Genomic DNA, 16,652 nt, shown 5'->3' on the forward strand with positions numbered 1-16,652 from the left:
ACTTCAGTTCAGTTATTATTATTATTATTATTTATTTTTTTACATCTGAGCCTTGTTATTGAAGTCATATAAGGGCCATTCTGTGTGGAAAACATGCAGTAAACCTGCCTCCCCTGGCCAGGGTTCCTGATGGAGGGGAAAGGAACTGGTTGGAATAACGTGTCCCTTCCACGCGCTACGTTCAACCGCGGGGGAAACTCCCCTGTCAGGTGAAAAGAAGCGGCTTGGACTCCTCATGCATTGAAGGAGGCATGAGGTCAGTCCGTTGTGCTCTCCCCAGGTTGGCAGAGGGAGTGTATAGCAGGCAAGATTACATTAGCTAATTGACGTTACAAAAATCGTTGGATGGAAAAAAAACTGTCCGTGAACTAAATGGATGGTGTTGTTGACAGACGGTCGGGGGGTGTGTAGCGCAGACTGTCATGGCTCGCGGATGCTTTAGTGCTGCGCAGTGAGTCCGACCATGCTACAGCTAATGGGACTCGCAGGCATTAGAAACCATTGCTCAGGACTTCATCATTTACCAGAGATTGTCTCGATTGAAGCGATGGGGCTAATGGAGGCACACTGTACATTAGCTCTCTCTCTCACACATATAGCTTTCTTTCATAATGACCACTCTATGGAAAAACCACCGACTTCCCTGTGCACTGCAGCCGATAATATACTGTAACCATTAGGCCTGCTATGATCCGTCTTAATGTTACATAGGTAGTGTGTCATGCACTTCACATGTTAATGGTTCGCATGGAATGTTTAAGAAACAGTCAAGCAGTCCTGTCGTTCTAAATAACACAACAAAATCAGGGATATAGTCTACCTCTTCAAAAAATATGAACTGGTATATGTTTAGACCTTTTATGTGCACATTGAAATTAAATTACAATTCATTTAACTAGTTCTTTTTTTTTACAGGGCAAATGACACAAATAATGAATTTAAAAACAAAAAACTAATATGTATTCAACTGTAACAAAAAACTATTCAAAGGATAAGTCATAGTAAAAAAGGCATGCAAGCAGACATTGCTCCTGGTTGGTGTGCCTTTATGCTAGCTCTGAGTCCGTGGGGTATTAACCGTCTTTGATGGAGGATTTAGCGCAGCTTCAAGACTGTGTGGGCAAGCAAAGCACGGGCCACGGCAGGGCTGATGAAAGAGACAGTACGGGAGGGGCTCAAAACAGTTCGAAAGTGCAGACAAACTCCACCCAATCCATCTCAAATAAACCGGCGCACTTTGCCTTTTACCTTGACATCAAAGCCCAGACTGTCTGAGCCTGGCCCCATCTCAGTTTGCAACCGTTTGCAACACTTAAGTTCTGCAGTATTGACTTTTGAGTGCTGCTTAACAGACTAGAGCTATACAGCAGAGTAACGGTCCAGACAGCCACTGTCGAGAGGGCGAGATGTACACAACGGAAGCCTGCTGTAGTTTTAGTTTTCATTATAAAGTAGTTCAAGAATAATAAGAGTCTGCACACCATTTTCTGCTCACAGATATATCTTTACTTCAAGTGGTAACGTTTCGAGCCGAAAGCTCTTCCTCAGACCTTCCAAGGTCATAGATGTGTGTCTTTTTGCTGTTTTTCAGCCTCCTCTGCCTCTTCATTATGAAGTAGTTCATATTATGTTCATGATAGCATGTTAACGATGGGTTGAGATTGTGAGTGAAACCATAAGATGTGTTTCTCTGCCTTGGTCTTGGTACAGTACAGTGTGGACTGGACATCTTAAATGGGATCGCCCCTACCCTTTTGAAATATAAAGGGTGTGACATAATATCATGTTGCTAATGCACCATTAGCAAACCATTTCCATATAATCAAGATGTTCACAAAAAGACTGAAGAGAGGGTGAAAAATTGAGAGCAAACTAAGGAAGAGACTGTGTTAGGAAGAGGGAGATAGACGCTTGTATTGAGGCCTAATCAAATCACACGGGGAGAAGCTAAAGTACCGTATGTTCCTCTTTTTCAGACTATCTAATGGGGGCTCTGGAGCAGTTTCCATCAGTGAGTGGGAGAGAGGGAGAGAGAGAGAGAGAGAGACATTGAGAGGCCTAATTTTGTAGTCAGCTAGACATGGGTTACATGGCGAACGAAGGACAGCTGCTGTGCATTCCAGACGGGGTCGAGACGCCGCAGAGCAGTGGAAACGGCGAGGCATGAAGTGAAGTGCACGTTGCCTTGCCCCGGCTGCTGTATGCACTGCTGGCAGCTCACACTGACACGGCCCGCAGAAGTGCACGTTGCCCCGCTGCTGGCAGCTCACACTGGCACGGCCCGCAGTGGAGATGCCAGAACATCTGGGCTTCGATTGAGTGGTGGTGACACAGCTTCACCATCGGTCTGCCTCGCCCAGACCAGCCTCTTCATACATACATATATATATATATATATATATATATATATATACAGAATATATAGTTTTAAAGTTGGTGTATTGAGTCCCTCCAAAATGCAGAACCGCCCCCCCCCCTTTTGTTAATCTGAACAAATGTAAAGATTAGAACTGTCGAAGGCACATTATCATCACGTCTTCAGCAGTGAAAACACATGAAAAACACTCTTTGAAATGTCATCTTTTCTTCATTAACTAATGAAGGTAAGATTTTAACATTTGCTTTGTTTTAAAATCCAAATCGCTTCACAAACAAATTCTTGCAATATTGGTACTACAGGTGGCACTAAAATCGAAAAATCCCAAACACAGCCAAAACTGCAGCGATGGTCCGGTCAGTGAATGATGCAGCGTATTCACGGGGTGAGAGAGAGGCAGGACTTCTCTCTAACTAGACGAGGACAGAGAATTAGCATATGACACAGGCAATGAGTACCAGCTTTAATCACTTCCACCCGCAGAGAGGCTGACAGACGGGATGAGTCACAGTGTTAATAATCATCGTTATTAATAGATGATGCTAGACGCTTTGCTTTTGTTCTGTAAATCAGTGCTGCCATTTCACAGAGCCCACACGGATGAAGAAAGAATGGCATTTTGTCGAGGTTCCACATGGGCTATCTTTGTCTCTATTTATAATGCCTATAATTCAGCGTTTTCCGCGGAGTACTCCATTCTGTACTCTGTATTCTGGTCGCCAGTGGCCCAGGGAGGGGAGGGAGGGGGTTGCCCACTCCCATCCACATCTAATTAGATCAGCAAGTCATCAGGCACTGTTTAAAGCCATCAAAGAGAGTGTTTGTCTCCCGCTGGGTGCCCCCTGGCTGTGAGGTGGAGAACAGTGAGCCCAGTGTGCGCGCGTTGGAGAGACCCCTCCTCAAGACAAGCCCACCCTCAGTCAGTTATACACTGCCACCACCCACACCGACACCACCACCACCAGCTAGCCCTGGGTGACATCACCACCTCATCCTTTGACCCCCTGAACCCTATGTTTGACCCTGTGTTGGTCGGGGTGACAGTGGCCCCTCTGTTTGCAGATAGGTTCAGCGTGGCAGGAGGGCTGCTGAGGGTCACCGCGTCTCTGTTGACCAGCTGACCCCACTCACTCTTATTGAATACCACATAGTTTGCCAGATGCAACAGTTCCAGAAATACATGAAGAAATCCTTCTATATACATTAATTATGAAAATATATGCGCGTGTGTGTGTGTGTGTGTGTGAACACGTGCGCGTCTGTCCTTAGCGAGTTGGCGTATCTCAAGAACCGCACCACTACTGATGACATCAGGCTGCAGGCATCTCCATAATAATCTGGGCATAAAGGGGACAAGAACAGACGGATGCAGCAGAGATCTGAGATGAGCATAAACGAGGGACAGATAGACAGACAGATGGGCACAACGGGTATTGCATTATCGTCCGGTGCCCAACATGTCTAGTATTATGGGTTCCATTTGTGGTGAATGGGCAGGCAGGGTCGGTCTGTGATGGAAGTGTAGCGATGCCGCCCCATGCCCCATGTTCGATTCTGCATTGCTAAGCAACAGCTCTCCGACATCTGTGCAAATGTTTTATGTTATGCCCAAAGCATTGGGGAGAGAGAGAGAGAGAGAGGGGAGAAAGGTTGGAGTGGGAGTATGGAACGAGGAGGGAGAGAGCCTAATCATTGAACAGAGAGAGAGGGTGGGAACGGGGGGGGGGGAGTGAGAGAGGGAGAGGGAGGGAGAGATTGAGCCTATTTCACCCACCGGTTAACCCGGCCGATGGCAGGTACGGTACCTGAACACTCTTAATGATGTACCAAAAAGCAAGCAATACTGGAAAAGCTAATAACGCATTGTGAAGTGTCTCATTACATTGTGTGTGTGTGTGTGTGTGTGTGTGTGTGTGTGTGTGTAACAATTTTTTTTTGTGCAATAAACCTATGTTCTTCAGGCTCCACAGGCAATTGAGGCTATAGTGTTGGCTTGTGTATGTCTGAAAAAGGTCTGCGTAATCGGTGTATTTGCAACAGCCATGCCGGTTAGATTGAATCCAATATCAAGACCGCGTCCGTCTAGACGGAACGTAATTGTTGAGACAAGTTGTTGATCAGGCTCGGATACAAACTGTGTGGCTTGTTTATCCCAGTCTCAAAGAGTCCCCCCCCCCACCCACCCCAGTGTGTTACCGGTTGGGATGTTCTGTTGTTCTGATATCCCTCGACTCTTATCCATTCTCTCTCTCACACACACACACACACACACACACACACACACAGAGACAGACAGACAGACGCACACACCCTCTTTTCCTGCCTCAAATAACACATTCTGTCTCTTTTTCTCTCTGTGATGGACAGATCTGGAATGTGGAGATGTGCCTCTGCTCACCCCAGGGAGTAAAGAGATGATGTCGCAGGCCCTGAAAGCCACCTTCAGCGGCTTCACGAAAGAACAGCAACGGCTGAACATCCCCAAAGGTAAAAGGCTTAAAGTCTCTCCAGTCCCAATATGTCTCTCATATAAGTCCCAGTAAGTCTCACGAGTCCGGTGAAAATGACTCCATTCCGTCTTACCGGTATATAAAATCAAAACCCTTCCAGAACAGTACTGCTGCTGCTCCTAACCCTAATCCTCTATGACCACGTTAGTACTTACTGTAATATTCCTATTACATACATAACTTACATGTTTATCACAACAGAAAGTAGGCTACCTCGACGCAAACTGCATAATTTTGCTTCCCAAGCTCACGTCTGTGTTCACTCCATAAAGGCATCCCTTTTGGATTCTCCCAAAACTCTAGAGAGAGAGAGAGAGACTCCCACTAATCTCCAAAATAGCTTTACATTACATACATTTACGCCCCATCATCAGACTGACTGACTTGAGTCTAGGATGCAGAGAATGCAGACGCGGAGTCAGACAGACAGTGAAAATAATGAGTTACAGTCCCCAAATTGAGGGCTGACCGCAGAGCCACCCCGAGCTGCACGGAAATAGCAGGGCTTTGGCTATTTGTGTACGTAGTAGTGTTCTATCGGAAAACCCAGCAGGGCTCTAGCTGCCACCCATATGTTTACATGGCCCACCGCTATAGCGCCGTGCTTGCCTGTGATAGCATTTTATTGGTTGATGTATAAACCACATGGGGGCTCCTCTGTGAATGTGAATCGAGAACAGTAGCTGCATATATCTGAACATTTGTTTTCTCAGGATGATGTTGTGTGGTGACGACGACGCTCTAGACTCTAGAGATGTCACCTATAGATTCAAACTGTTAATAGCAGGTTGTTATTTTCGTATTACTCAACCTTGGGTCAAATACATGGGTGGTGATTTTGCACTTGGTGTCACACACTGAATATACTGTATGCTGGTGCGTAGCGAGTATAAATCACCCGTAAGATGCTACACAGTAAAATGTGAAAAGTGTTCATTTAACTCGTGACCAAATGGACCCTGGTGCGTAACTCTGTTGTTCAGTTCATCCTAAACTCCAGTTATGAGGCAATACACAGTGATCCAATTGAGCCTAAAACGTGGCATATATAAGTACAAATTAATATTAATCAACACTTTTTTTGTTTGTTTGTTCGATCACTTGACTCAGTTATGCTTCTCCGTTTTCCCCCCTTCAGACCCCAGACAGTGGACGGAGAACCACGTGGGAGAGTGGCTCACGTGGACCGTGAACGAGTTCAGTCTGAAGAACGTGGACTTCCACAAGTTCTGCCTGAACGGAGCCAGCCTGTGTGCGCTGGGCAAGGAGCGCTTCCTGGACCTCGCGCCCGACTTTGTGGGGGACATCCTCTGGGAACACTTAGAGATGCTTCAGAAAGGTGAGGTCATGGTGATGATGCAGTGTTGATTTTTTAATTTAAATCAGATATACGTATCATACAGAGGGAAAAGGCCAAGTGAGATGAGAGAGAGAGAGAGCACAATGTAACATGAGAGAGAGAGAGCGAGCACAATGTAACAAAGGCAACGACATTAATTTGATCAATTTTGACAATTCAAGCTGTATAAGCGTCATCCCACTGAGTCACCATTGGCATCCTTTGTGGATGCTGATTATGGAATTATGTTGCACTATTCTTACAATAGACAATAACTACAGTACAGTCACAGTAGAAATCCAGCCAGTAGTGTGAAAGCGCAGTGTTTTACACTTTCAGAGTTAAATTAAAACGCCATATTTGATAGTGTTGCGTTGCACGTGCGGGGCGGGGCCGTGCGCCAACGTTTCCACTCCGATCGTAACAGGAGCCAAAGAGGAAGACATAATTTTGTGCCCCGGGCGCGGACCATAAATTTTTGATAACGCTGGATGCGGTTACATGATACATGAAATCAATGACGAGGTCACTGATGCTCATTCATTCCTATCTATTTTTCATGAAGAAGACACAAAGCATTTCCCTGGCAATGGCCTGACCTCCAGCTTCCAGGAATCCCGCTATACCTCAGACTACTTTGTCAGTAAGTAGATGTTGATGTGAGAGCAGCGGGGTCAAACACATTTTAATACCATTTTAATAAAATGTCTTTTTCCGTATATTGCAGGTTAGATCCCATTACTAATGTCTTTTGAAATACTACTTTCCTCTAAAAAGCCTGATTTGTGCTTAGTCATGGGATAGTGTCTCCGTGCCAAAATAGCAAGAGTCCCTGCCACAGTATTTCAGACGTTGGACACTGTTGTATGACAAGAGTCGTTTAACGTCATTTAATGCAATCCGATTTCCGTTTGGATGTAATGTACGGGCTGTCAAGGCCAGGGAGTATTTTTTGCCACTCAGTAGGCGTTCCCGCATAACCAGGTATGACGATGATGTCACGCGCATACCCTCTCTATAGTATACCACTTTGATCATTATGTGGTGTTAATTCATCCAGTCACATTTTCCTTCTTATTCTGATTACATTTGAAATTTTAAACTTATTCTGACTGAGATGCGTTAATGCACAGTTCAGAGACACACACAGACGTATATTTGTCTGTCTATGCACATTCATTCTGTCTCTTCGGGTCCACTCACTGCACTCGCTAATCGTTGAGTCAGTGGAGAGACTGAGAGCTAAATGCCTCAAATGGAAACTGGCTGGACGGGGGCAGACCCTGGATCAGATTTAGAATGTTTGGCTGTTGGTTCACATCGGCATTGTCCTTCTCATTGCTTGGCACATAAACATGTCTTTGGCCCTGGCTCCTCGGTGACAGCAGAAAATGAGAACATAAAATTGATCGATGTGTCAGTAATACGTTATACACCATCTTCTGCTGTAATGGACAGCTGTAGAGAGGGGGGTAGTTTTGTGACTATATCTTTATCAGTTGGCCCATGTTATTCATCCATTTATCATGTATACTGATGGCCGCATTATGACTCTGAAATGTAGCAAACAGAGTACAGATTTGTAGTTTGTACCAGCAAAAACCTGCGTCAAAGTAAGAGGTAGTTAATTTCACTCTGAGCGTGTACAAATGCACACTTATGGACCCGCAACAGTTCTACTTTGTGCTTGTTGCTACTGATGCCAAGCGTGAGATCAGAGTAAGCGGAGTAAATGAAACCTAGCTAGTCAACAGGAAAATATATACGTACAAACATGCACTGCATAGCACACACACACACACACACACACACACACACACACACACACACACACACACACACACACACACAGAAAGACAGACTATTTAGAGCACCTCAAGGTGTGTCTGTGCCATGACTTATGTGTAACATGCATGCTATTTTGATTTCTTCATTATCCTTCTCTTTCTCTACTGTCCTTGATTATTTCTTGTAATTGCAGAGGACACAACACAAAGACACGACACAAAAATGTACTCTTTTGTACTCTTTTGACCTAACATTAAAGAAAATCTTGAAACTTATCAACATATTAGACCTCCTATCCTCTCATCCTCTGATGAATGTAGTCACTCAAACACTCGAAAATAATGACCCCGAAATTATATTTGCTCTTTTATATTCTTAATGTAACATTACACTTTGAATAACAACATGGACCACTTATCCTCTCATCCTCTTATAATTATGTATTAGTCATCAAAAACATTTTGTTTTCTGGTCTCTAAAACTACCTCCCCCTGGCCAGCCGGGGCGCCTGATGGAGGGGAAAGGAACTGGTCGGAATAATGTGTCCCTTCCACGCGCTACGTCTGGCCGGGGAAATTCCCCTCTGTCAGGTGAAAAGAAGCAGCTTGGACTCCTCATGCATAGAAGGAGGCATGAGGTCAGTCCGCTGCCCCCCCAGGTTGGCAGAGGAAGTGTAGCGCCCAGGATTACATTAGATAATTGGCACTGGGTGAAAAGAAAAACTGGGTTACAAAATCGTGGGATAAAAATGTAATAAAAAAAAACATTTTGTTTTTCTCCCCTTCCTCTCCTCCAGGCTACGGCATCGAGCACGCCCAGTGCGTCCCGCCGTCCGAGTACTCGGAGCCCGGCTTCATCACGGAGTCCTACCAGACGCTGCACCCCATCAGCTCCGAGGACCTGCTGTCGCTCAAGTATGAGAACGAGTACCCCACCAACGTCATCCTGCGGGACGCGCCCCTCAACCCCCTGCAGGTGGACTACTTCACCGTGAAGCAGGAGGTGGTGTCGCCCGACAACATGTGCGTGGGCCGCATCAGCAGAGGTGAGGGGGACGGACGCGTGGATTTATAGGTTCTCCGTCGCCACAGCTGATTTCAGTCATTTTTGGATTCCATTACAGAAGCCAGCATGGCTTAGGGTTAACCAAGGGGCCAGCTAGGCACTCCAATGTTGAAGCGCTGGTCCCTAGTGGTAAGAGGAAGGACTGCAGGCGGACCCGTGGATTCTTGACGAGGAAACCCTGTGCAACCGAGCGCTCAATGTTAAAGCCCAGCTGCACTTCCGCATTTGGACACCAAAATTTGGTGTCCAAATGCGGAAGTGAAATGCTGAATCAGCAAATAGACGGTACTTCCGGCAGCCTTCCGGGTGCTTCAAAACGCCACTGAGCAACTTCCACTGACATGAATAGCGGAGGGGGCGGAGCTTCACGCCAGTTTAGTCTCTATCCTTTTAATACTCTATGGGGTTAACCCTAAAGGCGTTTGCACGCTGGTGCGTTTTTCAGGGCCGACTGTCGGAGCGGATTTCGGAGGATGTTAAAAGAAGGAAAAAAAAATCAACCTCAATTTGTTTCAGTCATGTTTGTACACTGCCGCCGAATATTTCGGTCCGCATAAAGTTATTTCGGACCGTGGTTGATTTTATCCGCAGCAAAAATAGCCGATCTGCAATTTCTCAATGCCGTGTAAAACGTCTAGTTTTTATTTTAAGATTAGAGCATTTGAAGTGATCAAACTATATATTATATTTCATATAAAAGCCAAGATTAAGGCCTCAATCTATGATTTCTTCTCCTGGTTGGCACTTGGCAGTATGAAGGACACCAGTGACAATATTACAAAAACACCATTCATTGTACATAATGGACCCTATCTTTCGCCACCCCTTACCCCTGGCTTATCCCTAAAGGTATTTGTCATTTTTTACTTTTTACATTTTAAAATGTAGGGGTACCGGTAGTTCACCTACCCGATCTACATCGACATGTTGTGAGCTTGTAGAGCTTGTAAGCTATTTGGACTATTTTTAAATGTTTTAAAAATGTTAAAAATTGCAAATATTATGTTTAGGGATAAGGTACAAGATATGTGCTCCTTTCACACTGTTTCACAAATCACACATTAGGACCTGGCCATACAAACATTTTTGTGTCTAGGTAGGTGTCTGAGAGAATGAGTGAAGGTGCTAATAATAGTTCTAAAATCTTGTGCCAAATCATTGTGCGTGTAAAAAGAAACAAAAGCAGCCCATAATAGTCGGCTAGTGATTTCACAAATGCATCTCAGGCTTGGTTTTAATAGGGGGAGAAAAAAACCCCCAATTATTGTCAGAGTGAAACATGAACTAAGCCACACCCCTTGGTTCTATGTGAAACTGATCAAGCAGCATTATTTCTGAGTCTCTTTTCTCGTCTTGGCGTTGAGGTTCTCGGTAAGGACAGCCGAGGAGGTGTCAACACCCAGCCAGCTCTAGCGTGGGCCCTAATTCTCATGAAACTCTTGTGTTTGCTCTGCCAAATGCACATGGTTGTTTGCTTTCCCACTGATAGTTTAGAGACGAATTAGCAGTGCGGTTTTACATCTAGGCCCCATAAAGCTGGGATTCCGTCTCCCAATCCCCCCAGCTGTACAAATGAATAGCAGGGGCATCACAGAGCTCCAACACGCGGGCCTCCTTCCAAATGCGCCTTGAGCAGTCGCCTGCAAGGTAAATGAGGTCCAATCCGTTGTACATCATAAATTCCATGCTTTCTGGCATCGTGTTGCACTCCCCCCCCCCCCCCCCCCCCCCCCCTGACGTGGGAAAGTATTTGTGGCACCGGCGATACCGACATGTGGCTTCAATTTGCAGCAATTGAAGATCTCGGCATCAATTGAGGCATTGCATTATCTTCATTCATTTATGACTTCTCAATTGAACGACTCTATCTTATCTTTGCCAAGGCCCAAAAATAGCTACGGCAATTTGTGCAATCGGTGTCCAATTAAGAAGCAAAACCAAATGGCAGCTGTTTACGAGAAATGGAGTGTGAAATAGAAAAATACGTTGCATCATACGACACAATAAAAGCCCAGTCAGAGGGCGCGTAATTTATCACTTTGAACTGTGAAAGCTGCTATCATAATTTAGTGTCCCATTTCTCGAAAACTACAGTTACAGATTAAATTAAATTACAGCTCATAGTCTGTTTACAGACTGCAAAAAGTTGTATTAGGAATATGACTACAGTCAGGAACTTACACTATGAAACACATTTCTTTGAATGGAGACATATACAACTGTATCAGTCTGTTTGACTTTATTCTTTTTTAGATTACTGTATTAGGTACCGGTATTGGGTATATGCCAGCACTGCAGTCATTGTCATAAACTGATTTATCCTCCCTCTCTTTCTCCCTCCCTCCCTCCTTTGCTCCCTCTGCCCCCCCCAGGTAAGCTGGGCGGCCAGGACTCCTTCGAGAGCATCGAGAGCTTCGAGAGCTGCGACCGCCTGACCCAGTCGTGGAGCAGCCAGTCGTCGTTCAGCAGCCTGCAGCGGGTCCCGTCCTACGACAGCTTCGACTCGGAGGACTACCCTGCCGCCGCCGGCGGCCTGCACGGACACAAGCCCAAGGGCACCTTCAAGGACTACGTCAGGGAGCGCTCGGACCTCTGCAAGGACAAGCCTGTCATTCCGGCCGCCGCTCTCGCGGGATACACGGGTGAGTTGGCCTTGGGTTAGTTAGTCTAGCGCCTATAGCCACACCGTGACATGCTAATAGCGCAGTGATGTTCACAGCACCAGTTTTACAAAACGATCTGGCACCTCTTGTTGCTCTGGCGAGGTGGTTGTGCAGGGTGCTTCAATCCAGTGTACGACCTAACGCGCACATAACACAAATTCAACCCATCCGTCCACAGCTGTGCACATTACAGGAAACAAACATAGATTTGGTTGGTAGCTTCTTTTCTCTCACCTCTCTTTGTTCTACCTTGAACGTCTTCATTTCCCATCAAACCCCCACTTATCTGCAGGCCACATCTCAACCCGTTTTTCCTCCCCAGGTTGTCTTAGCAACACTGGTGCAACACTGACATGATGTCTGCCTTTGCACTTTGCACAGTCAAATGATCTGTTAAATCTCACATGGCCTTTTTTCTGCTTGTGCATATGCTGAAAGAGCATGTTTATGTAGTGTGTTCTCTGTGTTCAATGAGATGGCATCTACTGTACAAAGTTAAAGCAAACAAACTCTCCAAGCTATTTTTAGTCTCTCGTGGCTTTTGTCTTGACAATGGCACATGAGAAACTGTTGCTGTTTTAGATGCTTCTGGTTTGGTTCGCAGTGTGTTGATTTTGACCCTTAAGCGGTATGACCATATAAATGAAGTATCGCAGCAAAATTTGCATTATTTGCAAGATGCACATTGCGATAGATTTATTCAGCGTACTGAAATACATCTGCTATTTTGAATCAATTCCAGCTGGCCGACATGAAGAAGACAGTAGGCCTATATACTGTATGCACCTGGTCAGTGGAGGCTCAGTGCAATTCCATGGAGCTTTTGTGGTTCAGAATATCCAGTGCTAAACATGAACTATGTGCCAGTCGTGGCTTGGTTAAATTCGGACACAGAGGAATGGAATTTGATAGTGTGTAGACACTGTATTGCGACTTAAACGATGAGGTCTTTTGGGACTTTTCAACCCGGGTTAAATTGCTGTCACAAGGCTGCAAGGTTGTTCGCTTGGACATGGGGGGAATTCCGAGCAAATCATTCAAGGTCAGACGCAGAATGCATACCTCAGATCTCATTACAGAGAATCCCACAGTTAAGCTTAATTGCTCATCTCCAAGGTTATCAGTTCAAACGATGCCTATTGAACAGTTGGCCATTCACTATGTTGCGTTTACATGTAATCAGATATATTAAAAAATAAGAATTCCGACAGAATGTAATAAATCACACCATGTGAAAGTCATTTGTCATTTTCTATTTACAAATGGAAAGTTATTTGACTTGTAAGGCACAAAGTCGTGCAGCCTTTCTTAGTACTTAACGTACATTTATGCAGTTAAAAATGTTACTTATGTAATTAACTTATCTCTCTTGAGAACATTTTGTTTCATCCATTTGCCTTTAGCAAAGCTCTTCTGGGTGGACAATTTACAGATAAACAACATAAATTATTGTTCTGATACTCTGAAACCACAACTGGAAAAATAGAGAGAGCCGTCTAAGAGCTCCCATTTCAAAGCCTGATGTGCCTAATGTGTATTTTCACCAGAGAGGGTACATTTTCTCTGAGCTTTTAGCCTTTTACTGAACCAAAGAAATGGGAGAGAAAAGAAACAGCAAATATGTCTGAAGGATCACCGTTCCCACTGGTGGGAATGTACGTCAAAAAGATACCCTTAGTCATATGCTTCAGGATACAGTAAAATGCATATTCTCAAGGACAGAGAGAGACTGAAAGGGTAGGGGGAACACCGCCCCCTCACCCCAGAAAAATGGAATCAAACCTCTGAAGAGAAAAACAGGTTTATATAACAACGTCCCACATGGATGTTTGACAGAGAGACAAGCGGCTTGACAAGCCGGTGTATAGCTCCGTTTCCTGTCCCAGGCATGGGGGTGACAGGCAGCCAATTGTAGCGAGGAGTCGAGGACAGGAGCCTGATAGGGGACTATAGTGCTGGGAGAAAAAGTGAGGTTCCCGCTGTGGTCTCTTGAAGTTTGATACCGTGTTTTTTTCATGAGCCTCTCTCCGCCCGCCATCCTAAAACCTCTGTCTGGACTGGAGCGCTATATACAAGGCAGCTGTTCAAGTTAACATGCATGATGTTATGCTGTGGTCATCCGTTGCTGTCATCATAGCTTTCTCCAGTGTTTCCCCCTAGCCAGAAGCTGATAGTGTTGGGGGAGCAGTGTTGAGTTTGACAGCGGATTTTAGTTTTGGACTCATAGTCCATTTAATATATGCATAATATGACGACAAACGCATTTTATATTCCTTCTGACCTTTTTCATACTACTACAACTCTATGCAACTGTATGCAGAACTGTCCTCTATAGCCAGCCTTGGGGCAGATCTATAACAGTGCTATGAATGCAAGCTCTCCACCCTTTCACCACACTACTATACTATACACGTTTGAATGGGGACCATTGTGCATGAGGGTCTCTTGACATTTATTTAAATCCTTATTTTTTTGAGTACCAGCTCAGTAGGCTGGTAAATGGTCATTCATGTGGGCCCACTGTTACAGCAGAAGACATGATATTATGGAATGTTGAGACTAATGCTTGAGAGTCACTTTGCGCGGATCATTTTGTATACAGTATAACATATAATCCAATAATGTGCTTGAAATGTTCTCAACTGCTTCTGCGGTTTATTTTTATTCACACTATTGAGAGGTGGTGGTGGTGAGCAGGACAGGCTATACTATTTCAACAGTGCACTTCTTGGTAGGGCTGCACAATTCATCGAAAAAAGGTCGAGATGTAGATTCAGACACCTATGCGATCTCATTTCTAAGAATCGTGCAGCACTAGTTGGCTGTGCGATACATTTTTGTTACCCTTATGTTTGTGCTACAAGAGAGTGACTTTAAGAGAAGTTTAAGTCAAGCACTTTGATGTTGTCTGTTAACAGTAATAAAGTAGTTGGCTCCAGCCTCCAGGTGCCACATTTGAAATGTAGTAACGTTCAGCAACTACAGTAAGACAATAAATATTTTCATAGAAAAAACGAGAATCGTGTGAAAATTGTGATCTCAATTCTTGCGGAGGAAAATCGAGATTCACATTTTCAGCAAGATTCGTGCAGCACTACTAGCTTTGGTGAAAGGCAAATTGCCAATGTTACAGTACGAGTATGACATTTGTTGCCACACACCTCCCATCCTTTTAGCTAGAGTAAAGTGAGCTCGGAGATGACTTTCTTTACTTCTTAACCGACCGTTTGTTTTTTGTAGATTTATTTTCTTTCTTTTTTTGGATGTTCTATAAGTGTTGCGTTACGCTTTAAGGGGAGGCGAGGCAACTTCTTGCGCCCCCGCTTCGGTTTTGCTCAGACGCCATGCTGCACTTAAGCAGGTGAGATTTCCACACAACCTGAAAAATGTCTGGTGGTTAGTTAGTACTGAAAGCCACAAGATCAAAGCGTACCACGTTGTATCTAGAGCAGACAAAAACCCAACTTCTTTCTCTCACTTTCTGCTCTGCTTTCCCTCCAGTTTCCACTAAGTGCTTCTAATGTGCAATGAATGCAATAACCTTGAAGTTCAATTCACCACATTTAGTCAATTTGCTTAGTCTGCAAAAGAAATCCAATTACTCTTCATGGTTAAAGGCATTCCTGAACATTATAAATGGCTTACTGTTTTGTCTCACTCTGAGTGATTAAAATCACTTTTTTTCAAGGTTTCAACTGCAAGGTGCATAATAGGTTTTAGTTTATGCATTGTGGATGGACTGTGCGAGGGCATTGACATACGCACACACACACACACACACACACACACACACACACACACAGTGTCGAAGTGTCCTTGAGCAAGACGCTGAACCCCGATGTACAGGTTGGTTTCCTCTTTCATCTGTGTATGTGTGTGTGTGTGTGTGTGTGTGTGTGTGTGTGTGTGTGTGTGTGTGTGTGTGTGTGTGTGTGTGTGTGTGTGTGTGTGTGTGTGTGTGTGTGTGAATGTAGTGCGAATGTAATGCACGATCTATGTAAAGCGTAAAGCGCCTTGGATAAAGGCGCTATATAAATGCACCATTTAACACACACACACACACACACACACATTCAGATCCCCCAACTCTGTTGCTGAAGTAAGAAGACGACCCTTCTTATTTTAAACTAATGATTTCATCGGAATAGAATTCATACAGACAGAAATATTCTGTTGACCGTAGTAGACCTCCACACTGTCTAGGGCAACTGGCAGACAAAAGAATACATGATGAATGGAACTCTTGTATTCGGGAGGACATTTATGGTTCCATTGCTATGCCTTTAGACTGACCCAGATTAGAAAGTTAAATTTGTCTCTCTTCAGAAATAAAGATTTCCTCCTCACTCTAAAGATGTTGTAGACAGCAATGTTTTGCTTTTAGACCTAAATGTTAATAGCCTTCTCCTGATCTTAGACCTAGCCTTCTCCTCCTTTTTCCATAATGTATTTAGCAGAACTTAGTCAGCCTCTTTTAACTTGCTAAATATACATTACAATATTGTACTATTTGTTATTCTACGTGTCGTATTGGCCCTACTTATTCATCCAACCTCTTCCCTCTCTTGTCATCTACTCTCCCTGAGGCAGCCATAGCTGAGTGGTTAGTGAGCCCGCCTGGGGAGCCAGAGCCCCTGGTTGTCCCAGGTACGATGCCAAGCCAGGCCAGCAATGTGTCGGATCGATCTATTTTGATTGATTGAAATATTTATTAACAGTTTGCAGAATTACAGTACATTTCAAGCACAAACTCAATACAAAGACTGTTAACTGTGAGTGGACCACCCAATTAAGCATTACACTTAAAGGACCACTTCACCACTTTTCAACCTATCTTCATATAATAGGTCTCGACTCCTCACTAATAATCATGAAAAATTGGCCCGATTTCTTTCTACTCAGTCTGTGTC

General features: G+C 44.4%; 1 protein-coding gene across 2 annotated transcripts in view; it reads left to right on the forward strand.

Moving 5' to 3' along the window:
- Nucleotides 1–16,652, forward strand: part of ets1 (v-ets avian erythroblastosis virus E26 oncogene homolog 1) — a 34,629-nt gene that overhangs the window by 11,840 nt on the left and 6,137 nt on the right. The window contains exons 2-6 of one of the 2 annotated variants that reach the window (XM_080772569.1): nucleotides 4,745–4,864; nucleotides 6,026–6,226; nucleotides 6,792–6,869; nucleotides 8,811–9,059; nucleotides 11,452–11,721. In XM_080772569.1, coding sequence (XP_080628695.1) covers nucleotides 4,745–4,864; nucleotides 6,026–6,226; nucleotides 6,792–6,869; nucleotides 8,811–9,059; nucleotides 11,452–11,721 — 918 coding nt within the window. The remainder of the gene's footprint in view (nucleotides 1–4,744; nucleotides 4,865–6,025; nucleotides 6,227–6,791; nucleotides 6,870–8,810; nucleotides 9,060–11,451; nucleotides 11,722–16,652) is intronic. The other variant, XM_080772570.1, reaches the window with a different exon arrangement.

This window comes from Protomyctophum bolini (assembly GCF_963924005.1).
Source record: "Protomyctophum bolini genome assembly, chromosome: 9".
Classification (NCBI taxonomy): Eukaryota; Metazoa; Chordata; class Actinopteri; order Myctophiformes; family Myctophidae; genus Protomyctophum; species Protomyctophum bolini.